This window comes from Prionailurus viverrinus, chromosome D2, assembly GCF_022837055.1.
Source record: "Prionailurus viverrinus isolate Anna chromosome D2, UM_Priviv_1.0, whole genome shotgun sequence".
Lineage (NCBI taxonomy): Eukaryota > Metazoa > Chordata > Mammalia > Carnivora > Felidae > Prionailurus > Prionailurus viverrinus.
This window is the reverse complement of record NC_062571.1, coordinates 87,138,877-87,164,260: the sequence shown is the minus strand read 5'-3', so window position 1 is coordinate 87,164,260 and position 25,384 is coordinate 87,138,877. Positions and strand designations below refer to the sequence as shown.

The window sequence follows — 25,384 nt, the reverse complement described above, 5'->3', positions numbered from 1 at the left end:
CCTGCTTGGGATCCTCTCTCTCTCTCTCTCTCTCTCTCTCTCTTTGTCCCTCCCCTGCTTGCACTCTCTCTCTCTCTCTCTCAAAAATAAATAACCATTAAAAATAATCTTTAAAAAAAACAGTGATAAGACATTTCTTTTAAAGTTTTTTATTTTTGAGAGAGAGAGAGAGAGAGAGAGAGAGAGAGCAGGAGAGGGGCAGAGAGAGAGAATCCCAAGCAGGCTCCGCACTGTCAGCACAGAGCCCGACTCAGGGCTCGAACTCACGAACCCTGAGATCATGACCTGAGCTGAAATCGAGAGTTGGACACTTAACCAACTGAGCTGTCCAGGCGCCCCTGAGGAGACATTTTTAAAGAGCTTAGGACCTCAGGAAATATTTTTTAATCCTTTAAATGTGCACCTATAGCCATTTGAGAGACATGATAAGGTAATCAATACAAATCCTTGAAAATGAAAAGGTATTACATTAGGAGAAATGTACAAGAAGAAAACGACATTGAAATATAGGTTCAAGAAGAAAAAATGAAAGATGCAAAATTTCCCATTAAAGAAGGAAAACTATTAACGTGCATTTTAACTGGACGCGAGACTCTCCAAGGGCTTTGGTACTCAGCCGCCAGTGCACATGGGAAAATCAATGCGGGGGCCTCACTGAAGCGGACTGGGAGGCTAGAAGGGGGGCAGTGAGGGGAGACCCCGCTCAGCGGCCGTCACAGGAACAAGTGTCAGAGCCCCGCACCATGCGCCTCCTGCCAGAGATGGGCCACCCCCGCCGAGACCCTCATCACCCTGACCTCCCCTTTCCTCCTGTGGGCTTTCCTTCACAACAACCCTCCCAGCCTCTCCTTCTTCTCCGTTAAAAAGCATTCCTCTCTTTTGTTTGCTGGAATTGCCTGTGGTTTCGCCTATTGGATATGTCCCCAATCCCAATTTTGTTATTCCCAAATAAACCCATTTCTCGTTGGTAAAACAACTTTGACTTTCGCGTATACATTTAGAAGCATTATGAGGGGCGCCTGGGTGGCTCGGTCAATTGAGCGGCCGACTGTGGCTCAGGTCGTGATCTCACGGTTCCTGGGACCGAGCCCCGCGTCGGGCTCTGTGCTGGCACCACGGAGCCTGCTTTATTCTCTCTCTCTCTCTCTCTGCCCCTCCCTTGCTCGTGTGCGCGCTCTCTAAAATAATATAAACATTAAAGGAACTTAAGAAATATAGAAATGTTAGGAAAACTTTGATTAAAACAAGAATGATCACGGTATGTCAGAAACAATATCCTTGGCAACTGTGTACATTTATGATGCAGAACTTAAACGTCTATGTGGCGTGTGGAAGGTGAATTTTTCAAAATTCTTTATTATTTTTTTAAGTTTCTTTTATTTTGAGAGGCAGGGGGGAGGGACAGAGAGAGAGAGAGAGAGGATCCCAGACAGGCTCCACGCTGTCCGCACAGGGCCCTAGGCCACCTCAGAACTGTGAGATCGTGACCTGAGCCGAAATCGAGAGTCAGACACTTCGCCCACTGAGCCCCCAGGCGCCCTGAATTTGTCAAAGTTCTTACAGGGGAAATGGGAGCATAGAAGTTTGATGACCACTGCCTGAAAAACAGCCCTGCTGTCTGTGCAGGGAGGGGGAGAGCAGGGCTCGGGCCGCAGATCTTCGAGTCGCTGAGTCCCTTTCCCTTTCCCGCTGGGCTGTCCTTGGACCCCTGCCCTGCTTCTCTGCTTCGGGGCTCCTCAGGCTCCCCGGGCAGGCCGCCCCCATGTCTGCTAGGACCTTCGCAGGGACAGTTTACAGGTCGGCCTCAGGCTGCTCACACGTGGGGGCGGAAAGGGGTCCTCCAAGTGTGGCCCTTGCCCTCTGTGGAAGGTCCCGCACGGACAGGGAACACCGGGTTGTAATCGCCTGGAGAGAGTTCAGAAGGCTCATAAAATCTGTGTGTGTGGGTGACATCGCACGATGTGCCCACACACAAACACTGTTATATCATTTCTTTCTTAAAAAGTTATTTATTTTATTTTTATTTATATTAATTTATTTATTTATATTTATTTTGGAGGGCAAGAGGGACAGACCACGAGTGGGGGAGGGGCGGAGAGAGAGGGAGACAGAATCCCAAGCAGGCTCCAGGTTCCCAGCTGTCAGCACAGAGCGGACCGGGCCTGAACCCACGAACCCTGAGATCATGACCTCAGGCGAAGTCGGATGCCTAACCGACCCCCTTTCTTTTTTGTTATGTTTATTTTGAGACAGAGAGAGAGTGGGGGGAGGGGGAGGAGAGAGAGGAAAAAGAGCGAGAATGGGGGAGGGGCAGAGAGACAGAGGGGGAGAGAGTCCCAAGCAGGCTCCACACTGTCCCCACAGAGCCCAATGAAGGGCTCGAAACCACGACCGGTGAGACCATGACCTGATCCGAAATCACGAGTCGGAACTGACTGAGCCACCCAGGCGTCCCCATATAGTTCTATTTCTATTCTAGTAATAAGCAGTCAGATGAAATTCGATGGCAATGATAGTAACATTAAACGCACGACTATTTAGGGATCCAACAAGATGTGCGAGCCCTGCAGTCCGGAAGCTACACCCCGTCGCCAGGAGAGAGCAGGGAGCGCCGAGCGAGCGAGGGCGAGGCCCGCTGGGTGGGGGCCGGAGCGGGGGCCGCAGCACCACCGGTGTGGGGCGCGAACACGGTGTGAGGGGCTTTGCCATTTGTGTCTCCGCGGGGACGCTGTCCCGCACTGGCGCCGCTGGGACAGGGACCGCGCGTGGGAAATGCCTGTTGGATAAATGAGAATAGCTAGACTGAAGGGGAAGCCAGAAGGACTTGCGCTCCTCGCGGGAGCACCCTTCTCTAGAACGGAATGAAGTCGCAGGGATGGGAGCAGAGGGCTGGGTCCCCCGAGGGCGCTGTAGCTCCCAGGCACGCACGTGTGGCAGAGCCCCAAAGGTGCGGAAGGGAGTGACAGGCCTCACCGTGGATGGGGTGGCTCTGGTGTGCCCTGTGGGGCGCAGACGTGGAGAACCAGGGCCGGGGTCGCCGTCGATGGCTGGGGAGCACTCGGGCTTGCCCTGGTGAGTCCTGAGTCGGAGGCAGGGACAGGAAGTGGGGAGGCCCTCGGTGACTGATCAGGTGCTGGCCCTTCCGGGTCATCGTTACAGGGGTTGCTGTGCGGCCTCCTGGACCAGTTGCTACAGTTACTGGTTCGACTTCCTAGAAGTGTCACTTGTGGCAGCCTGGCTTTCTGACTGACGGCTCGGGGGAGGGTCGGATGTGGGGGTCTCTGCAGGTGAGGGTCTCTGCAGGTGAGGGTCTCGGTGTGGGTGGTCGTTCAGGTGAGGGCGGGCCAGCTCCGCCCCGACGGTGGTGACCAGCGCATCTGCCTTCCCGCAGATCCCTCGGTGGCGGGTCTTAGCAGAGGGGATCGCGGTTTCCCAGCCGGCGCCCCGCCCGCGACCACCACGCAGCGTCAGTCCCGTCCCTCGCCGCGCCTGCGCACGCGTGTCCCGGGCCTCGGAACCCCCGCCTCACGCGCGCGCGCCCCGCCCTTCAGTACCCGTTCCGCGCACGCGCGCTGAGCTGCTTAGGCGCGGCCGCAACCCGCCCCGCGCACGCGTCGCACGCGCCGCACGCGTCCCGCGTTCTCGCGCACGCGCAGGCCCCTCCCCGCGGCCAATTGGCGTCGCCGCGGCTTATCCGGCGCTTATCTGTTGTGCGTCGGCCGGCGCGCGTCAGTTGGTCGGGGTCCGGGGTTGAGGCTACGCGCTCTGCTGGGCCTCGCACACGAGTATCGGTCTCCTGCCCGCTCTCCTCGGAGCGTCCGGCGCCCACCCGGCCCCGACCCCGACTCGCGGTCGCAGCGCCGTCGCTTAGGCGCCATGTCTCAGAGCGGGACTCCCGGACTGCAGGAGGAGAACTTGCAGGGTGAGGCCGTGGGAGCCGGGCACGACCCGCGCCGGGGACTGGTGGGTGCGGGGCTGGCAGGGCCGGGCGCGGGTTGGGGTAGTTCAGGGGGCGACCGGGGGCTGGCGGGGCTGGGGCGGGGGACTGGCGGGGCCAGGACAGAGGGCGGCGGGGGACGGGCGGCAGGGGACTGGCGGGGAAGGGGCCGGGGGTGGCGGGGGGCTGGCGGGGCAGGGGCCGGGGGTGGTGGGGCCTGGCGGGGAAGGGGCCGGGGGTGGCGGGGGGCTGGCGGGGCCGGGGACTGGCGGGGAAGGAGCCGGGGGTGGCGGGGGGCTGGCGGGGCAGAGGACGGCCGGGGGCTGGCGGGGCCGGGGACTGGCGGGGCCGGGGACTGGCGGGGCCGGGACAGGGGGCTGGCGGGGGATTGGTGGGGCAGCGGCCGGGGGCGGCCGGGGACTGGCGGGGCCGGGACAGGGGGCTGGCGGGGGATTGGTGGGGCAGAGGCCGGCGGCGGCCGGGGACTGGCGGGGCCGGGACAGGGGGCTGGCGGGGGATTGGTGGGGCAGAGGCCGGCGGCGGCCGGGGACTGGCGGGGCCGGGACAGGGGGCTGGCGGGGGATTGGTGGGGCAGAGGCCGGCGGCGGCCGGGGACTGGCGGGGCCGGGACAGGGGGCTGGCGGGGGATTGGTGGGGCAGAGGCCGGCGGCGGCCGGGGACTGGCGGGGCCGGGACAGGGAGCTGGCGGAGGACTGGCGGGCAGAGGGCGGCCGGGGGCTGGCGGGGCCGGGGACGAGGCCAGGGGTGGCGGGGGACTGGCGGGGCAGAGGACGGCCGGAGGCTGGCGGGGCCGGGGATTGGCGGGGCAGGGGCTGGGGGCGGCTCGGGACTGGCGGGGCCAGGACGGGGGGCTGGCGGGGCACTGGCGGGACAGGGGACAGATTGGATACCCCTAACAAGCCTAAACACCGCTCAGGCGACTGGGAATCCCGCCCTGAAGTCACAGCTCCCTGAGTCCGCATAGCTTGGTAAAGGCACGTTTTATCACGTATTCCCTACTCCGGCGTTGATTTTAGCGAGCAGATGCCCAAGGTGGTTCTAGTTGGATTGTGGGCTTTAGATTTAAGGCATTACTAGTTCTGCCCGTGGTGACTGTTGGGACTTACTCGGGAGGCAGGAGAGGACGAAGGGGTTACTGTTGATACAGGGCTCAGGTCCACCGGCCACTCTTCTTAGTGTAAGATAAACAGCTTAATAAATGGTATAAGCATGTAAGTGTTTTTTGCTTTTTAAGTTGGGGTTCCATTTGTACTAGAAGGTTCATTGCAAACCAAAGCTCAGGATTGATTTGTGGGACAAAAAAAATCACTGTTCCCGGCCAGCACGCGGTTCCAGACCAGGCAGTGCTCCCGGGCAGACACGTGCCTCCAGCCTTGCTGGTGTGCCTGTTGTTTCTGGGTCTCCACGGACTGTCCTTTTGCATTTTGGGGAGCCAGGGCTCCCAGGGTTGCTGGGCATTGCCCACCCACACAGCTAAGTGAAAGGCAGCCTCGAGAGCCGCCTCCTGGGTCTTGCCTCAGTAGAGCTGCGGTGCAGCCCTTGTTCTCTGGGCCCCTGGGGGCCCAGGAGAAACCTGGTGGCCCTGACCTTTGTGTTCTCTGAAGCGAAAGTTCACTAATCTGAGTGAGCCTGTAAATAAGCTTTGGGGAGGGCTGTTCAAACCTTGGAGAATGAATGTTTAAGCTTCGTTAAGATTGTCGAAATCCTCACGTTCAGAGAAATCTGGTGAGCTAATTCTTGTCCCTTACAACAGGATCTGAGTAGGCGAGACTGAGTCTAATACCACGTGTAACGTGCACTTAAAAACTGCAAGCCATTTTTAAAATCCTGTAATCTCTTTAAAATTCGACATTGACTAGTTCTTTGAAATCGACAAAGGGATTAAGGGTTTAAAGGTTCTCTGTCTTTTCTCCTGTAAGTTATAAATTCTCTGCCTTGGGATCATCCTTTTTCTCATTGTCAAGCTACTTACTTTGCAACATCGTGTGTCTTTCTTATGGGCCTTGTTCTGAGTGTTCCAAGGGGGCTCAGATGGCCCTCCGTCGACTGACCCCAAAGTGCTGAGTCATTGGCAGTGCAAAATTGCCAGCTTCTGAGTTAAAAGCTTTGTTTTTCTGTTTTGCTTATTCTATAAAAAGATGTTTACACACTGAGTGGAAATTCACGTTTAGGACTCTTTGGGCGGTTCTCTTGCGTGTACGTGCTGCTGGGCACTCGCTCACTATCTGCTGGGTGTGGGTGGGGTTACTTGCGTCACATCACGTGGTGCTGCCCGGCTGCCCTGGGAAATGTGAATCCGGGCACGGCTCCCGTCTGAGGCGGCGCGTGCCCCTCTCGGTTCTGGGCTGATGACCTCTTGTTTCTCTCTGAGCCCGAGCGAGCGGAGCCAGCCTCCTTCAGCCCGCCCTACAGACAGCGGCAGCGCTTTCCTTGAGAGCTGATTGGTTGTTCCCTGGTGCCCCCTGGTCCATTCTAGTTTCAGCAAGATCCCGATCTGCCTTTCTTGTCCCCACTTAGATGTGCAAGTGCTACCGTGCAGGAGGGCGGTGGGTAGTAGGATGGGAGGCGGTGGCATGGCTGACTTCCCACGAGGACCCCTGAATTCCAGGCCGACTGTTGACGAGTGCATGGGTTTAGTAAGGTGCTCACCAGTTTGCTCTGAGATGCTCCCCCCCACTTGCTTCCTGCAGCCAGTCAGATGACGCTGCTGTCACAGCCAGCCCGCTCTGGGCAGAGGTGTCCGAAGAGAAAAATGGGGTTTCTTTGGCATGGAAATTCTAGTAGAATTGTGCAGTTTTTTTTAATTTAAAAAAAAAAAATTTTTTTTAACGTTTATTTGGTTTTGAGACAGACAGAGCATGAACAGGGGAGGGTCAGAGAGAGAGGGAGACACAGAATCTGAAACAGGCTCCAGGCTCCGAGCTGTCAGCACAGAGCCTGATGCGGGGCTCGAACCCACGGACGGCGAGATCATGACCTGGGCCGAAGTCGGACGCTCAACCGACTGAGCCACCCAGGCTCCCCGGAATTGTGCAGGTTTGAGAGTGCAGGTTTCAGACGTGTAGGTTCTCTCCCAACTCACAGATGGTCACTGAGAGGCCCGAGGCGGGGCAGAAAATCAGGCAGGTGAGCACAAGTATAGGAAGAGTCAGGCTCCCGGTGAAGTGACCCGGGGGCTGCTGGGAGCCCGGGGGGACAGTGCAGACAGGATCCCGAGTTTTCAGTCCTAGGTCAAATCAAGTCTCTCATTCTGCCCACCTAACTTGAGAGGCGTGCATGCATTTATTTATTTACTGTTCTGTTTACTCACAAAAATGGCTGTGCTTACAGAAGTTTTTAGAACGTGCAGTTTTCCCAGGGAGGAAGCCCTCTGAGGAGGGAGCGAGTTCCTCGAGGCTTAGTGGCCGCTCTCCCTCTGGGAGGTGCGCCTTCTCAAACGTCCTTGGTTCTGTTTTCTGTCTGTCCTGCCGTCTCACAGGTTATTAGGACGCCTGCCACCCCCCTGACCAGTCCTTTTCAACCCTGGCTGCCCAAATCCTGTTACAGCTTTTCCAAAATACATCCATGCTGGGGTTCTGCCTCCGCATTCCAGCTCGGAGTTTGCAGAGCGCCAGCGAGGCTTCTGGAGAGCGGGAGAGAACACGGCCTCTCCGTCTCTAGGGCTGAGACCTGCTGCCCAGATCAGGGCCGGAGGGAAACGGGATGTGCTGGGGGTTCCCTGTGGGCTGTCACATGGCACAGTGGAGGCAGGAGGTGTGGCTGGTGCTTCATCTCTGGCTTGTTCCGAGGTGTGAGCTGGGCTGTGTCCCCGTTAGTGTGGAGCATATGTGGCGGGGAGCGGGGGGCCTGCCTTGGACCAGCAGCACCCCCGCCTGTTTCCTCGTGAGGGCTAACTGTGGCTGGTGACTTGGTTTGTTGTTTGTGATTGAGGAAGCTTTCTGAGGTGGTGAAGACACGTTATCCCCATCTTTCCTGCTGGAAAAGATGAGGGACCTTAGCGGGTGCGTGACGTGGGTGGGCGGATAGCAAGCCCGGTTTTCCCTTGCCAGGAAGTGTGCTTCCTGCCCAGTTGCGCAGGTTAATAATAAAACTCTCTTCCTAGTAAATCATTCTTGGAAAACAGCTTTTGGACCCAAAGCTTTTGCTGTAGAGAATCCAGAATGGGATTTTTTTTTTTTTCCCTCGGGATGCTTAGGATTTTTTTATGACATGATTTTAAAAAGCATGGGCTGGTCTCATTGGGTCTTGAGTTGATCCTTGTAATGTAACAAAAAAATAGATATACACTTACATTTAATAGTGTTACATGTCAGTTTTGTCTCCGTTTATTTTTTATTTTTATTATTTTTTAAGATTTTATTTGTAAGTAATCTCTGTACCCAACATGGGGTTTGAACTTGTGACCCCAAGATCAAGCCACACGCTCTTCAGGCTGAGCCAGCCAGGCAGCCCAGTAATATCTGTTTAAGAAAGCATATGTTTGGGGTCTTTTTCCTTGCATCTTGGCACTGAGCTCCAAAAGCCCTTGGGATTTCTTGAGTGACAGTAGTGTATTGAGGAGCCCTGTTGGGACACACGGAGTCTGCTAATGAGGTGACTTAGCAGGGACCTAAGTGGCCTTTGCATGGGGGAGTGAGGGGACAGACAAACCTGAGACTAGAGGGCGGGCTCTCAGCGCCTGCCCCCTTCCGGGGACAGGAGCGGCTGGAGGTTGGTTAGGAAACCTTCATACGACGAGCTTCAGGGAGTTTCACTGGCGCACATGCTGAGGTGCAGGAGCTCCCCCCGCCCCCCCGCCCCTGGTCCTCGTACCCTGTCCTGTGTGTGTGTGTGTGTGTGTGTGTGTGTGTGTGTGTGTGTGTGTGTATATGTACTTGGCTGTCCCTGAGTTGTGTCCTTTGTAATAAGCGGGTAAGTAAGGTGTTTTCCTGGGTCCTGTGAGTTCTAGGGAAGGACTGGACCCGGGGCAGGTCTTGTAGGAGCCCCTGCATTTGTCGTCTGCGGGCAGAAGCGCAAGCAGCCTGGATGCCCCGTTTGCAGCCGCTGTCAGCTGCAGGCAGTCTTGTGAGGCGGACCGTGTGGGGCCTCGCTGGCTCCAGGGGGTCACGCTGGAAATGAGTCATCGGACAGCCAATTGGAGACCCCCCCCCCCCAAACACATTCCAAGTTGGAAGTGACATCATGAAGAGACCCCACACCCCTTAGACTCAGGCACCAGAGCTCTTGGAAACCCAGTCGGCAGCCCAGATGGAAACGTCAGATGTGCGGTCTTGGGATGGGAGGTGTGTAGGATGCTCTGAAGTCACTGTAGCTTCTGCTGACACGTGGTGGCCCGTGGCCTGGGCTCCTAGCCGGACGCTGGCTTGTGCATTCATGATGCGCTCCTGCAGCTGGAGACAGTCACTGGGAAACGTGTGTGACGATCGTGTTAGCAGACTGGGAGGCTGTGAGCTTTGTGGCAGCGTCTTTGATTTGCTTTTTTCTGATGAATGTGACCTGTGGTACAAGCAGCTTACTGAGGGTAGGCTAGGACTCAGAGATGCCAGCTGGCCGGACGGCTGGCCGTCTGCTGGTGCCTCCGGTCCACCGTCCCCCCGACTGCACGGTGTGGGCCATGTGGGGCGATGGTCCTCGTAGTGCAGTTAGAGGAGGTATGACACGGCCCCCGGTGTCTTTCTGGTACCCGCACGTTGTCTTTTGCAGCCTGCCTCCACCCTGTCCCAGCCCCCGTCCTCCGCGTGCTGCCGGCGCAGCCTTGACAAGTAGCTGGCGCCTGAGATACACGGACCCGTGACACAGAATAGAAAGCCTGTCGGGCTCGGAAACAGACCTGTGCACATTGCCAGCTTGATCTCTGACAGGAGGCAGCCCGGCAGTGGGGAGGCCGGGCAGCTGAATGTCTGCACCAGACTGAGCGTGTGTACAGATTCCAGCCAGGCTCAGGAAACCCACGTCTGCACGACAGTCCCCAGGACACAGATCTTCAGGACCTCAGAGTAGGAAGAGATTGACTATTTGGCTGAATTAAGATAAAAAACTTGTATTCGTCAGAACAAGACGTTAGCGCAAGAAGGCAAGCCACAGGGAAGTTCCTTGTCACACGTTCCGATAAGAAAGGCTTGTATCTTGAATATTGAACTCTTACAGGCAGAGGAAGAGATTTTTGAACAGCTGATGTAAAAGGATGTCATCCAGGTGGCCAGCGAACGTGAAAATCCGGCCAATTTCGTTAGAGATGAGAGAAACATGGGCTCCTGGGTGGCTCTGTCGGTTGAACATCAGCTGACGCTTGATTTTGGCTCAGGTCATGATCTCACGATTCGTGAGTTCCAGCCCCACGTTGGCCTCTGTGCCTATAGCGTGGAGCCTGCTGGGGATTCTCTGTCTCCTCCTCTCTGCTTCTCCCCTGCGCGTGCTCGTGCTCTCTCAGAATAAACACTTAAAAAAAAAAAAGCGGGGGCACCTGGGTGGCTCAGTCAGTTGAGTGTCCGACTTCAGCTGAGGTCACCATCTCACGGTCTGTGAGTTCGAGCCCGGTGTCGGGCTCTGTGCTGACAGCTCAGAGAGCCCGCTTCGGATTCTGTGTCTCCCTCTCTCTGCCCCTCCCCTGCTCATGCCCTGTCTCTGTCTCTCAAAAATAAATGTTAAAAAAAAAGAAATCCGAGAAATGTAAAACCACGTGAGATGACGCCATCACAGAAGGGCCACCTGGGAAGACTGGCTGCGCCAAGCGGGCAGCAGCAGATGCTCTGCTTTCTCGGGAGGACTGCGTGTTGGCGCAGCTGTGTGTCGGGGCAGGTGTCTCCCGATAACCCTGATGGCGCACGCGCTCCTCGCCAGCCGTCCGCTCGTAGGTCTGCATCCGATGGACGCGAGAGCGGGGACTCCGTGAGCGATGGGCAGTTCCGGAAGCACCGATGGCTGCCGTCCCCCACCCGAACGGGCCACGGATCCAACAGAACCCCCAGCCTGTGGCGCAGCCGCAGCGGCGGGCCCAAGCACGTGCACGTGTCCACCAGCACTTAGTGGCCCCCGCGTCCAGCCCCCAGGTGGTGCCATTGGGCCCTGGCCTGGCGCGCCCCCCCCCAGCCTGCGCCGAGCCCGCTGCTTGCGGTGCGCTCAGGACGACTGGGGGTCACGTCCCCCGTTGTGGGACGGGCCGGGACTGTTCTCGAGCTCTCCCGCCTGCTTGATTTCCCCAGACGTGCACGTGCACCACCCACAGCCCCGCCCCAGCCTGTCCCTGCCCAGCACGAGGCTGCAGGGTGGACGCCGTGTCCGTGGAGACGCCTCTTCCGACAGGCAGGCTCCCTCTGGGGGTGGGGGCTCCATCTGGTCCTTTGCCCACAGCCCGTGCAGGGGTTTAGATTGGACTGAGTTTATCCCAGGAACTCAGCCGGTGGGCCCGTGGGAGAGCAAGCCTGGCAGAAGGTAGTGCCTTCTTGCCCTGCAGGCTGTGGCTGCCGGGGGTATTCGGTGCGGAGGGTCCGGTGCTGAGACAGCTCTCTGAAGCCACAAAATCTGGCTAGAAGCAGCTTGGGATGTATGTAACGGATGTCAATTTTTAGTAAGTTTAAGGATGTAGACTTCCTTCTGGTAACAGCTTGGGTAGCTTGAATCCATGGGATGCTTTGCTCTGGTTAATCACGTTTAGTGAGAAATTACCTTCGTCCTAGACACGTTCATCTGGCTTCTGACAGACGGGAGCATAGAGCAGCGGTCAGGAGCCAGTGTCGGGAGGCGTCAGGGCCAGAATGTGCAGCTGGTGTGGAAATAAGCACGCGAGAGAGTTTAAACCTTCAAAACAATTGAAATCTCTTCAGATGCTGTTGATACCCTTTTCTGAAAACTGAGTTGAAAGCATCCCGGTCGGTGGTCCCTGCTGGCCCAGCAGGTCACCGGACACCTGTGCAGGTGCCACCGGGCGGGTATTTGTAGCTTCAAGGAGATGGCTGCGTGTCCCAAGAGTCAGGGCTGGGAGGGTGGCTGCCTCCACCGTAGGTAGAAAATCCAAGCTGTGTCCTTTTTTGTCTCCGGCAGGCTCCTGGGTGGAATTGCATTTCAGCAATAATGGGAATGGGAGCAGCATTCCAGCCTCTGCTTCCATTTATAACGGCGACCTGGAAAAAATCCTGCTGGACGCCCAGCACGAATCTGGACGGAGTAGCTCCAAGAGTTCTCACTGTGACAGGTGGGTGTAAGTACGCACGCGCATCCGGTGCTGACGGCCCAGTGCTCGAGCGGTCACGGTGGTAAGTGCTGCTTGAACCTGAGCTCGGCGCACGTTCAGGAGCGGCCCTCCCCCTCTCCGTCCCTCCTTAGAGGGACCCTCGCCCTCTGGCAGGAGGGATGGGGCCTGGTCCGTGGAGGGACCACAGTAAAGGGGGGGGTGAGGGTGGGGGGCAGATCCCACACCTGGTCCCCCGGCCTCTGCTCCCCGTGGGTCCCGGCTTTGTCATCTGGGTCACCACGAGCTGCTGGGCGTCAGCACTGCCGGTGAGTTGGGGCAGCGTAGCCTGGTCAGAAACCAAAGCTCAGGTGCTCGCAGGCCTGTAGCAGAGCACCAAGCCACGCAGAGCGAGCCTGCGGGCCGCGTCGGGTCCACCCCCGGGCCTGGCTCCCCGCTGCCTGCGCCGCTCCACTGACGAGGAGGCCGCACGGTCTGGCGCTGGCCTGGTGCCAGTGCTTCCTGTCTCGGGAGGTGGCCCCGGGCCGCCGGGTGCTTCGTTTGTCGGGACGGGAATAACGTGCCCGCCTCGCTCTTTCCCCATTCTCGCGTGCGTCACTACCAAGCCCGCCTCGCTCACAGACTCCGCAAGATACAAACCGAGCTTCGGAGATAGACGCCCACAGCGTGGGAGAAAAGAACAGCTCTCAGGTAGGCCGGAGCGGGCTGCGCGCCGGGTGCCGTTTTGACGTTTGTATGGTAAGCCTGTCCAGTGGAGCTGAGGAGGGGAGGCTCTGGTGTTCTTAGGGGGTCTCTTGCCTTTTTGTAAAGCCAGGGGTGGGGGCAGCGACAGCCACCGCTCGAGCGGGCCAGAGAAGTGCGGCTCAGGTCAGGTAGGGGGCCTCTGCTGCCCTCCCGTGCCGTCCTGAGGACACGCGGGAGGGAGGTGGGTTGTCCTGGGCCTGCAGCCTGGACAGGGGCCTGTGTGGCCAGTTGGAAGGGTGGCTGGGAGCCGGGGAGCGGGTGGCCTTGGCTGTTGTCGGATGGTGAGCGCGTGTGCCAGGGTCCACTCTTTGGGAGAGCCCGGCGTTATCCACAGAGCCTTTTGTGGCCCCCTACCATCGTGACGCTGACACCCCTTCCTCAATGGATGCTGTAGACCCTTCCAGAAACGATGCCTTAGGCCGTGCTGACTGTTGGCATAATTCATGGGAGGAGCACACAGGCCAGTTACTTCCGTCTGAGCTCACTTTTTTAACATTTGCTCAAGTAGTTAATGGGTCTTACTCGCCAGGTGCTTCGGTTGTGTCGTGGGGGCTCCAGTCTGAGAGCGTCAGGCCCTCGTGCTGTGGGGCTTCTCCAGTCCCCCCCAACCCCCCACTCCCTCTCCCTGCTGCACCTGCGTATGTTGGAATGCGCAGAAAGTGTTTTGTTTTTTTTTAACGTTTTATCTTCTTTTTGAGAGAGGGAGAGACAGCATGAGCAGGGAGGGGGCAGAGAGAGGGAGACGCAGAATCCAAAGCGGGCTCCAGGCTCCGAGCTGACAGCACAGAGCCTGACACAGGACTTGAATTCTCGAACCACGAGATCATGACCTGAGCCGCAGTCGGATGCATAACCGACGGAGCCACCCAGGCGCCCCTCCAGGAAGTGTTTTCTTTGGGTGTTCTCGGTAATTACAAAACACGAACAATTGACTTCCTTTCCCATATTTATTTCAAAGTCTCTTAGGAAGCAAGGTCTTGGAAGTACCACTGAGTCACTTGATCCTGTGGGGTCTCCCCTCAGGGCCTCCCTCCCACCTAGGCTCTTCCAGGACTGTCCCTGGTCCCCCGGGGAATCCTGATGGTGCCCCCAGGCAGCTGGTTTGTTTTGCTGATGCATTCTACAGTATTTCCAAAGTTTTTAGTGGTTTTTCAGATTTTAAAGGAGGAATTACAGGATATACTAAGGTATAGACAGAGGTTTTGTTTTTATTTTTTTTAAGTTTTATTTATTTTGATGAGAGGGAGCATGCCAGGGAGGGGCTGAGAGAGAGAGAGAGAGAGAGAGAGAGAATCCCAAACAGGCTCCACACTGTCAGCAGGGAGTCCGACTCAGGGCTCAAATTCACGAACCGAACCGTGAGATCATGACCTGAGCCAAAATCAAGAGCTTTACGCTTAGCCAACTGAGCCCCCCCAGGTGCCCCAAGTAGAGCTTCTGAAATGCAAAAAAGAAAACTCTCTGTGGTCCTGCTCTCTAGTCCCCTGTGATCAGTGTCTTGTCTTACGGATTTTAAGATGTAGCTTGAAATCACAGGTGCAGGTATGTTTTTGGGTTTTTCACTCCCACTGAACACAAAATCGTTCTTTTAAACTTGATCAAGGGGCGCTGTGCCCTTCAGAGCTTGTTTTGGGTTTTAGATGGTTTTTATTTGCTTGTCTCACAACCAGCCCCGTGGTCGGCATCTCTGTGCGGCCCCTTTGTCCTCTGTCCTCACTTCACGTGGCTTCCTTGGGACAGTGTTTGCAGCCTCGGCATCTGTCCCAGAAGCGAGCCCCCCAACCTGCCGTCCACCCACCACCCGGCCGTGGGCCTCCAAGCCCGGCCTGCGTGACGGCGCGTGGGTGGACGGCAGCATTCCGTGGCGGGGCCGTGAGGGGCTGACACACTGTTCACGTCGACTCTGTCGCAGTCCGAGGAAGATTATATCGAGAGGAGGAAAGAAGTCGAGAGCATCTTGAAGAAAAACTCCGACTGGATATGGGACTGGTCCAGTCGGCCGGAGAACATCCCCCCCAAGTGAGTGTCCTCGGTGTCGCGGGGGTCTCGGTGGACCCGGAGCGCGGCCGCTCAACTCGCGTGTGTCCCCCCAGGGAGCTCCTCTTCAAGCACCCGAAGCGCACGGCCACGCTCAGCATGAGGAACACGAGCGTGATGAAGAAGGGGGGCATCTTCTCGGCGGAGTTCCTGAAGGTCTTTCTCCCATCCCTGCTGCTCTCGCACCTGCTGGCCATCGGGCTGGGGTGAGTGAGGCCGCGCGAGGCTGCCCCCGGGGAACCGGGTCCCAGTCAGCTTACGCGACCTGCGTGTGGCCAGGCACGGGACTCGGACCCTGGCCTGAGACCCTGGAGGTGCCCCTGCCTCACCTCCCGGCCCCACCGCGGGGATGGCCCCCCGACTGAGCCCTGACAGCAGAGGCTCGTCCCGTCCGGTGCTTTCGTGGCATCTGGCTCGTCAGCACGGATGGCCCCGTGTCCTGTGTCGTCCCGGGCCATGCCTCCCACGCGCAGGCGTGTGGCGGCCTGGCTTGGCAGAGCCAGGGAAACGGGCCTTCGGCGCCCCCTGTCGTCTGGTGCCGCTTGCCCGGTGTGGTCCCAGCCTCTGTGCGGGTGGGTGGTGGTCTCACGAGCCTGGGCGCGCCTCGTCCCGCTGCGGTTGTAGCTTGTGGGACGGTCCGCGTGGTCAAGATGGGCTTCTGATTGAGGCCGGCACCCCCTGGCCGGAGGGCTCGGGTCCGGGGAGAGGAAGCCAGGATGACCGAGCCGCTGACGCACAGCACCCTCGGCTTCCTGAGCCCCGTGGACGGGGAACCCGAGCCTCGGGCCCTTCCAAGTTTGGGGGCAGGTGGGAGCTTTCTGGCCGGCCCAGCAGCCGTGGAGGTTGGGGGGGGGGGGCAGAGCTGCCCGCCCCGCCCTCCCTTCCGAGGCTCAGACCCTACTTCCGCCTGGGAAGTGGCTTCCCCAGGGGCCGGACCCCGTCCCCCTCGCTGCCCGGGGCTCGGTCTCCGGCATGGCTGTGTTCTGGCCAGAGCTTCCCCCGAGTCCAGCTCTGGACTGTTCTCCACAGCTAGCGAGTCAGATGGCCGCTGCTTAAACGCCTGGTCTGGGCCTCCATTTCAGGGCTGATGTCTGCAGCTGGCGCCCAACGGGCAGAGCTTGCTGGCCCTCGGGACTAAGTCCGTCTCTGGTCCCCCCGAGGCGGCTCCCCTGAGGATGGGTGGGCTCGCGCCTGAGCTCTTCTGCTGGGCCCGCCGGCCCCTTTATTTCTGCCCCCCTCTTGGTCAGTCCGAGCCTGACCCGCGTGCTGCTGTCCGGGCCCCGCTCTCGCCCCCGGCCTGGACCGCCTGAGGGCAGCGCTTTGTTGCTCGGGGACCACCCTGGTGAGGCTGGCGGACGCGAACCCACGGCGAAGCCGCCGGGTCCGCTTCGAAAGAAGCGCCACGGCCGTTGTGTCGTGAGAGCATCTCTGCTTGCTTTGTGGCCTCCTCTGTACTTAGAACACAGCTGGATCTCTAAACGCGATTACAAAATACTATGACAAATCACTACGCGTTTGATAAGGTTGCAGATGCTCCTCACAAAGTTCTTAGGACTGGGTGGCAAATAGGCTGTCCCCTTGCATCCGCTGCCCCTGCCAGGCCGTGAGCGGTGCGCCCGCCTAACTGCTCGTTGCTCTCTGTGAAGGATCTACATCGGAAGGCGTCTGACCACCTCCACCAGCACCTTCTGATGAAGAATCAGAGCCCGGCTTTTCCCCGCGGCCGGATCGCCGTGGGGGCCGCGGCAGCACCGACGGAGGCCTGTCCCGACCCCAGGAAGCTGCACCACTTGGTTCTGTAAACGCTGCGTTTCCGCCTTTAGTGAGATGAAAGAAAAGACAGAAGAACCAGGCTAACCCGTAATCGTATCCGTGGGATCAGTTAGTGCGCATGTCGTGTTGGTTAACATCTGCTGTAATAATTCGGTAGTAAATTCTCTTTGGATATTATAAGTAAGTAAATAATTTTAACATGCTAGATACGATGTATGTAGTATTCTGGCAGATTATCTGTAACCAGTTATTCAGTTAAAATACTTTATATTTGCAAAGAATGAACGTTTATTAAAATGACTACATGAGGGGTTTATCCCGAGTAAATATTGTGGCCTTATATTCGCACTATTATAGGAAAGACTACGTTCAAGTGGATGCAGGTTGTCTCCTAAAGACATTTAACTCTCTTAACGCAGAGTTCTTTATCACGCCATAGAATCCCGGAACAAATGCAGGTTCCGCTGTACTGTTGGGACACGAAGCCGTGCGTCCCTGCGGGGGTGGGGGGGGACTTCCGTCTGGGTGGCCACCTTGGACGCTCGCCTCCTGCCCAGGGCCCCTGTCCGTGTCCTCCTCTCCACTCACTCTGGATTGCTGGATCTGCTCCTCCCCGTGGTGTTGGGGTTTCGTGTGTCTTAGAATCTGCTCCATCCTAAGCAAACCTGTGTCTACTTCAAAAGACTGGAAATAGAGAAAAAATAAATCTTTGCCAAATCCTCGAGATGACTGTAGTCACGTGGTTTAAAAGTGTTCTAAAAGCTTTGTGGGTGAACCAGGCGTACGTCCCCTTGTCCCCTTTACCTTTCCTACGGCATGGCGGCGGCGGCGGCCTCTCGGACGCACCGTACAGATCCTCCTGTATCTGTTCTGCACCCGTACACTACGTTCTGTTGTGTTAAAAATAAATAACATTTCGAGTTTTTAAAATTTCCGTTGATATTTAAACGATTACCTCAGGTACAGCAGCTCACAGCCATCTCATTTGCAGAAATTGCTGCTGCTTGAACGGGGTCGGAAACCTTCCCGGCGCTCGACTTCTGGAAGATAGGTTCGGTCACGTGGAAATGCTCCGGCCGAGCGAACTCCCGTGACAGACAGCAGGGGGTGCCCGTCTGTCAGGAGAAACGGGCTGGTCCCTCTGCGGCTTCTGTCCCGAGCGGCCAATGGCCTGATCCAGGGGGCTGCACTCAGCGTGGCTGAGCGGGGTCCTGCGTCTCCAGGGTTGGTGCCCCTTGAGCACGGCTGACTCCCCTGTCGCCCTCTGGGTCATCACTTTTGCCCCGCTCCTGGTGGCACTAGCTGAGCCCTGGGCAAATCTGGCTGGAAGCCCCCGAGGGCGGTCAGGAAAGTGCTTTCCCCTGAGTGACGCCGGGAATGAGACCGGGCTTTCTGGAGGCCCCTCCCCAGAGTGTGTGTATTGGCAGGTGTCTCTCTTTTGTCCTCCCTTTCTGGCGTGATAGCAGCACACAGTAACAGCTTTTGCTAATAGCCCTTGTTACTGTTCACTTTACTCGCTGAAGAGTGAGTTTACGCGTCTGGGTGACTTAACGTGCTGCCAACAGTCTTGGGTCTAAAGAGAGAAGCCTGCAGTTGCCACTTTTAACTGAGTTTTCTGGTCCAGACACCTGCAGACTGGGTGGGGCACTTGGGGGCGGGGCGGGGAGGAAACCCATCAGCACCTTGACAACCACCTGCGCGTTGCTGTGACCTACGACCCGTTCTAGGAATCCTCCCTGAGGATCACCCTGTAAAAGTCCGTTTCTAGCAGCGCGTCTCGGGAGAGGCCCCCCCGCAGAGGGTGCGCCAGCCGTGTGGGCGATCGGCTTGGACACCACACGGGCCCTCGGGCATCGGGCGAGCTGCCCCAGGCGACCCTGTTCAGAGCTGGACCCACTACGGCCCAAACTGCAGGCTGATGAACAAAATAAAGACGTATTTGAAAAAAGAGCGTAACCGATGGTGTGCTATCATTCGTGCAAAAATGAGCCAAGGAGGCCCCTGCTCCTTATGAAGAAACCCGTGACCACACCAGAGGAGCAGGTGGGGGCAGCAGGTATGGGGGGGGGTGTGGAGGGGAAGGAAGGTGCAGGCCTTTTCTGGGACGGACTCAGCACCTCCATGGTGCCTCGCGAAGCCAAAATCAATCATCGGAAACGTTTCCGAGATGATTCAAAATCGAATGCAAACAAGGAAATGGGACGATTCCTGAGGCCACGCTGGCGGTGGGGCAGGTGTTCGGAGCTGCGAACGAGGAGGACACGGATCCGGAGGAAGAGGGCGGGCCGGAGAGTGAATGGAACTCAAGGTCTAATAGATGCGGGGGAGGGGTCTCCCAGCTCCAGCCGAGCTCGGGGCCTCCGGTGAGCACTGCCAGCTGGCGGGTCCGAGCTGGTGGGTCCGGATCCGGTCCCTCAGGCCACAGGTAAAGTGAGGCCGTGAGGTCATGACCCGAGCTGAACTGAAATGGCCACGGGGGTGAAGCACGGCTCGAGGGAGAAGTGGGCTCTGGGGCAGTGGGGTCCGGAACACACACACACCGGAGAGTGGGCTCAGAAGCCGGCACAGGCAAAGGACACGGGAGACAAGGTGAAGGAAGTGCCAGTGGCCCAAAGCGGGACAAGAAACAAGCATGGTGGCGCGGTGACGGGCAGGCGCCCTCGTCCACGCCGGCAGCAAACAGGTGGGAGGAAAATACGGGTCTGCGAGTTGCGGGTCCCGGTCAGGCACACACGGGACCCACGGACGCCGCAGAGTGGGCGTGGGGGACAGCCCCACTACCCCCCCCCCCCCCCCCCACGGTGGTCGCAGAGACCAAGGCGTCGTGAAGACGCCTTGCAGCCGGGGTGAACCCCCACACGGGCCGTCCGCCTGCGAGGTCGGCCGCCCAGCGCACCCCGGAGAAAGGGCCGCGTGTCCAGCAGACAGCGCCGGCAGGACTCGCCCCGGGCCGCCGCGGACAACGTGACGCAGGGGGCCTGACTGTCTCACGGTTGTTAGTTCGAGCCCCATGCCGGGTGTAGAGATGATTTAAAAATAAGATCTTAAATCTCAACAATGGATTTAGGACCAGAAACCAGAAGCCAGACAAAAACAGGCCGTGAGCTCCCTGACATTGGTCTTGGCGACAGGTTTTTGGATTTGACACCATTCGCAAAAGCAACAGAAGCAAAAATAAACCAGTGGGGCTGCACTAAAAACCTTGTGCACACCGACGGGAGCCGCCAACACGGAGCAGAAACCAAGCACACGGGCGCCAAGATCTGTGACGCGGAACCGACACTCTAAGTAACACCAGTCGGGTTAGATAGAAAACACGACGGGTTATTTCTCCGAAGAAGACATCCGGGCACGCGAGATGCTCAACGTCACCCCCTGCACGTGTGCGAGGCTCCCAGTCTCCGGGCGACGTCTGGGCCCAGGAGCGGAGCCCGCGAGAAGCGTCAGTGGTGCCCCGAGGGTGTCGGTAAAAGGCTGCAGAGCCTAAGAGGTTCATCCGCAGCCTGGGAAGGTCTGTCCCCACCGAGCACACCTGCAAAGCCCACTCTGAACGGACTGGTCTCCAGTGACTTACCGGACACTCTGGTTATCAGAGGAATCCCAGGTTTGTTGCTCACGACGTCCTCAACTGCGCGGGGGTCGAGGTCGACAGCAGCTGTCCTAGCCCAGCGCTGGCATCCTGGCGGCTGGCAGGCCCGTGTTCCGGGGACCGTGCTGCATGAAGCAGGACAGGAAGGACAGGCCAGGTGATCCTGGATGGCGGCCACCCAGCCTCCCACCCGCTGGGGCCGCTGCCCGCCCTAGACACTGAATGGTGGGACCCCACCTTCGCGCACACCCCAAGTGGAGGGATGCACTGTCAGATGAGGTGCCGACGACTCCAACAAGCCCCGGGCCCAGATGACCCCTCCGCACGTTCTCCTGCCGGGGAGTCCCTTCTCTCAGGGCCACAGCTCCTAGGTCAAGGCCACGCTCGGGTGTGAAAGTTCCCTGTGTGCTGCGCTCACCCGCCGTCACCAGCCCTGCGGGGGTGCGGGGTGGGCCCAGGGGCAGTGCGCACACGCCTGAGCCCGCCACCTGTGACCGCGTGCCACAGGGCGGCCACCTGTCCCCTGCCGCCAGTTCGCAGGGCCCGTGTGCAGCAAGCACCTAGAAAGAAGGGGCCGCCACCATCAGGGTGAGCGCCCATGCGCCATACCCCACTCCTCCCTGAGACAGCCCTGGGTGTGCGTGTGGGGGCAGGGGCTGCCCCACCCGTACTTGGCCCCGAGCACTTGCCGCGTGGAGACCCCCCACGGGGCACAAGTACTGCCCTCTCTGCGCCGGACACCGAAGGACCGGGGTCCCGGTCAGGTATCCCACCGGCTCATACGAGACTTTCCCAGAAGCCCTCCACTCTCCCGGCAGAGCACCCGAGCCCTGTCCTAATGGAAGTGCGCGTTCCATCCCCGCTCAACATCCCCGACACGATCCCAGGGCCAGGCCCCGCCTCAGACCTGGGTTCCGTGCAGAGCAGCGTCCTCCGGACAACAGACACCTGCTGTCCCTTCTCCTGCAGAGCCAGGGAGCTGCTCACTCGGGGCTCCCACTGCTCTGACCCTGTCCCGGACACTCCCCCGGAGAGGCCAATGGCTGCTGGTCTATGGACACGGCACACGTTTGGAAGAAAAAAACTGCTCGACCCCCTTGAGCAAGACTTGCAGACATTTCCTCCTTAAAGCAACGTAGCAACAGAGCCCGGCTCAGCCTGGTCAGAGCGGTCCACTCGCGCTGACCAGGGATGCTCTGGGGATGGGCCTCTGGTTCGGAGAAGTGGGGCCGCTCAGCTCCTCAGGACAGCAGGTGGAAACGTGGCATTTGTCTTGCTGTCCCGTCACCAGTGCCAGTGATCTGCAGACACAGGACAACCAGGCCGAGTCTCACACTGACTTTCAGGAGCTCCATTTCTCATGAATAAAGATTATCCATCCCGACCCAGGTCACTGGCCTGCGTAGAGCACGAAAACTTCTAGGAAAACAGCAGCACGGGACCCTAAGAATGAAAACAATTCACACAACTGACTTTGAGGAACAGAGACAATTTCTGGATTTGTAAACGAGAAAAGGGGAACGTTTTAGAAAATACGTATTTCATGAAGGACATAAATGAGCGAAATAAATGAAGTCTGAAAACTAGGGATTTTCCCTCGTCGGGGGGACAAAAGGCTCACCTGGAAATGCACGTCGAGGACGAAGCAGTGCAGGGGAGACATGCCCGCCTCTCGAGCGTGCATCCCGCACAGGTCCCAGCTCCTGAGAGCAAGCGGGGAACCCCGGAGTCGGAGAGGGCGCCACCGGGGTTTCCCCTCTGCTGGGTCCCCCGCGACGCAGAGGCTCAATTTCTACTCAGCGGGAAAAGCCGTCTGAACACACAATGCAAATCCAGTTAACCATTTAAAATTTATTAGACTTTTTGGTCAAAATAGTTGAACAAATATATACAATTCTGTTAGAACTGCTTTTTTTTTGCGAAGGACCGCGGCGGACGAACACTTGGAGAACTCTGCTCTGGGTCTCAGGTCTGGAACTTGTGCCACGACGCATGTACAGGTAAGAATTGTTTTAAACTCTCCGCTTCTAACTGAATGGGAACTAAAGCGGAGCTGTTACGTTAAATCAGGGTAACGAACAGAACGTTCATTAACAAAACATTCGCTCTCACGCCCTCAACAGCGGCGCGTGCACCCGGCGCCCCGGCGCACAGAGGATGCTGCGGTTTGGGCCCGTGTGTGAAATCCCAGTAAGTTCCAATCCCCCCTCTATAGTTTCTGTCCTGGGAAATCCTGATTTCTGGCATCAAAGATCCTACTTTCAAAATACAGCCAGGCAGCGGTGGCAGCACGTGGGAATTAAAACTGTTCGTTCTGCTGGCTCGAAACGCACCATGAGACTCCGCATGCATAGGGTTTCGGCGCCTTCTAAAGGGACCACCCCCGGGACTCGTCACATTCCCCGGCGTGGGCGGGGCGGCTCACTGGACACCGGTGTCGTGGGCACGGCAGCACCGGTCTACCCTCGAATGCTTTCTGAGGGGCTCCCCCAGCCTTACCTGGCGCGTCACCTGGCCGACTTCTACAGAAACGAAAGAAAATGAACGCAAGTTCGGGGCCGGGCAGGGTCCGAGTTTGAGGTACTGCACGTGCCACCCTCCTGCCAGTGAAGGACGAGGGTTCGAAACCGTTCCAAAGCGTAATTCCGTTATATGCAATGAAAGCAAATAAAAAGCCGATACTTGTCTTAGACTTAAAAACACTTCTCAGAATGTGTCACTTTTATTCACTGGCCACACCGGAAGGTGTGGCGGCAGACACAGGTGCGTGGGTGAGGAGAGCGGCCAGAGCCTGCTCGCCGAATCCAGCCCGTGGCCGGGCCACCAGGCCTCAGGGGACTGCGGGTGGGGAGCGGTCCCCAAGAGTGAAGGGAGGGGGGCGGGGGAGGGGGGGCTCGTGGAGAGACTTTTCTCCCGGTGTTAACTTTTTGGTCTATAAACTGGAAAGGAAGGCTCAGACTTAAATAAATACATTTATTGTGAGTAATGGCCTTTATCGAGCACGGCCCGCCGATGCGGCGCCGGGCAGGTTTCGGGCGTGAGCGGCGCCCACGGCTTGCCCCGCAGGCGGGCAGCCCCTCCAGCCCGCGAGGGGAGCGGGGCCCACACTGCTCCTCGCAGAGAGGACGACGGCGTCCCTCCTCTGGGGCAATGGCCAGGCTCAGTCCCCGCGCCGGCCTCCCTAGTTGACCTTGTCCTGGAAGATGTACAGGTTGTTGGTAGCGGCCACGGCGATGATGTTCTCCGCTGGGTGCCAGGCCGTGTGCAGAATCTTCTTGTTGAAGTCCAGACTGTCCACACTGATCTCGTCCTTCTTTCTCTTCCCGCCTGTACACACTTTCCGAGGCTTTAAGCTGGCTCGGGGCTTGCTGTTCTCCCTGGAAGCTTCCAGCGTGACATCCCTCCGTGTATTTCGATCGAACATTCGGAAGAAGTTGTTGTAGGAACCGGTCATGATGGCGCTGTGCACAACGAGAGAGAGCAGTGCTGGTCAGGCACGAGGCACGGATACCTTACCACACGTGGGGGCCCAGCGCCCTGGACGCCCGGCGAGGGTCACCTGCCCTCACCCCTCCCCTACCTGACAAGATCGTTTCAGAAGCAAGACGTGAAAATAACGGTTGGCAGAGAAAAACAGTGAAAATCGCCTACTGAACTTCACGTACGTAATCACGTCCGCGAAAAGAAATGTTACAGAATAGAAAAGAAACAGCCACACTTGATTACATTGATGTGTTCTGTTTGAAGTGAGCTCCTCACCCGGAGTGGGGTTTGAATTCACGACTCTCATATCAAGAGTCTCACGCTCCTCCGACCGAGCCAGCCAACACCCCACGTTACTGCGTTTTTAAGAGAAAAGGAAAAAAAACCCGACACGGCCACCTGTCCCAGCCACGGACAACGGGGTATTTTCAAGTCTCAAACATCTGCACTTTGTCAGTGATACAAAACTGACTTGTGTTCAGTAGACACTAGACCTGTCAGTGTCCCTGCACACACACCTCATCAAAGAATACTTTTTAATTCATTTAATGCCAAGAAGCTCGTTCACGTGAAGCGACAGGCGTACAAAGGGGAAGACCTCGGGGTGAATCTCAGATGCTGCGGCTCTGCCCACATTCTTCTCTCTCCGGGATTAATACCTAAGGCCTCCGTGGTCTCTGAAGTCAAAAATGTTCCTGCTATACTGGTAGAAACTGCTGGTCCGTTTTTTAACAAAACTGAGAAAAATGGCTGACAAGCGTGGCCAGGATTTCGCCCGTGGCTTTAGAACGAGCCCTGCTCCAGATGAGGAGGGTGTTCAGACCTCGCCCCGCGGATCCCGCAGACCCGGCCCGGTCCCCGTGGCTCCCCAGTCTCTTCCGAGGACCCCGCGGTCTCCCGGCTCGGGCACGGCTAGCGGCTGACCCCGACACAGGCAAATCCCTCAGTGTCTGCCTCACCTCATCTAAAGCCGCACCCGGAAAACAGGACGGCCAGAGAAGGGCTCCTTCCATTACCCGTACTCAGCCTGCGCGGTCTAAGCCCAGGAGCACGCGGCGCTCGGGAGAGGCCCAGCGCCGCTCAGACCAGGGCGCTCCCCAGGTCAGCCTCGTGTCCAAGACCACGTCCAAGGAAGGCTGGGCCGGGAGTGTGCCGACGCGGCCCTTCCGTCCACGCTGCTCAAAGTCAAGCGTGTCTGCCGCGATTCCTTGGAACGGAGACCAGGAAGAGCTCTTCAGGAGGATGCGGTTTTGTCCTCGACACTGATGAGAACTGGCGTGCGGCAGAAATGAAAGCAGACCAACTCTGATACAGATTCGGTATTTCTTTAAAATGTCTGACCCACAAGCCTGCAGGGGAGGTGGGTGTGCCCACTACCCAGACCACGTGAGTGACAACCCTCCTGAGCACCTGGACAGATGTCCTCCTGTTCCCCAGGTGGCCGAGTGGACTCAGGGGTAAGTGGCTATGTCCATTTTTGCCAGACAACCTGAGCACAGCCAAGAGGTGTCATGGGACAGCATGGTCTCGGGCAGGGTGTGGGTGCCCCCCCCACGTCACACCATCCCACGGGAGACGCTTCCTGCAAGAAGGTGGGGGAGCGCTGCAAGGG

General features: G+C 58.1%; 3 protein-coding genes across 3 annotated transcripts in view; 1 reads left to right on the top strand and 2 right to left on the bottom strand.

Moving 5' to 3' along the window:
• The first annotated feature begins 3,669 nt into the window (after nt 1–3,669).
• BNIP3 (BCL2 interacting protein 3) lies at nt 3,670–17,424 on the top strand. The gene is made up of 6 exons (XM_047826471.1): nt 3,670–3,922; nt 11,999–12,149; nt 12,752–12,836; nt 14,803–14,909; nt 14,984–15,133; nt 16,574–17,424. The coding sequence occupies exons 1-6, from the start codon at nt 3,877–3,879 to the stop codon at nt 16,617–16,619; spliced, it is 585 nt and encodes a 194-aa protein (XP_047682427.1). The 5' UTR covers nt 3,670–3,876; the 3' UTR covers nt 16,620–17,424.
• Nucleotides 17,070–21,973, bottom strand: LOC125147633 (uncharacterized). Its single transcript, XM_047824691.1, has 6 exons — nt 21,911–21,973; nt 21,197–21,340; nt 20,527–20,849; nt 20,275–20,414; nt 17,505–17,590; nt 17,070–17,384 (listed from the first exon to the last, which is right to left on the bottom strand). Exons 1-6 carry the CDS (start codon nt 21,971–21,973, stop codon nt 17,070–17,072), a joined length of 1,071 nt encoding a protein of 356 aa, XP_047680647.1.
• Nucleotides 21,974–22,976: 1,003 nt separating this feature from the next.
• Nucleotides 22,977–25,384, bottom strand: part of PPP2R2D (protein phosphatase 2 regulatory subunit Bdelta) — a 51,573-nt gene continuing 49,165 nt past the window's right edge. Inside the window, exon 10 of the mRNA XM_047826470.1 lies at nt 22,977–23,750. Coding sequence (XP_047682426.1) covers nt 23,471–23,750 — 280 coding nt within the window. The 3' untranslated portion in view covers nt 22,977–23,470. The remainder of the gene's footprint in view (nt 23,751–25,384) is intronic.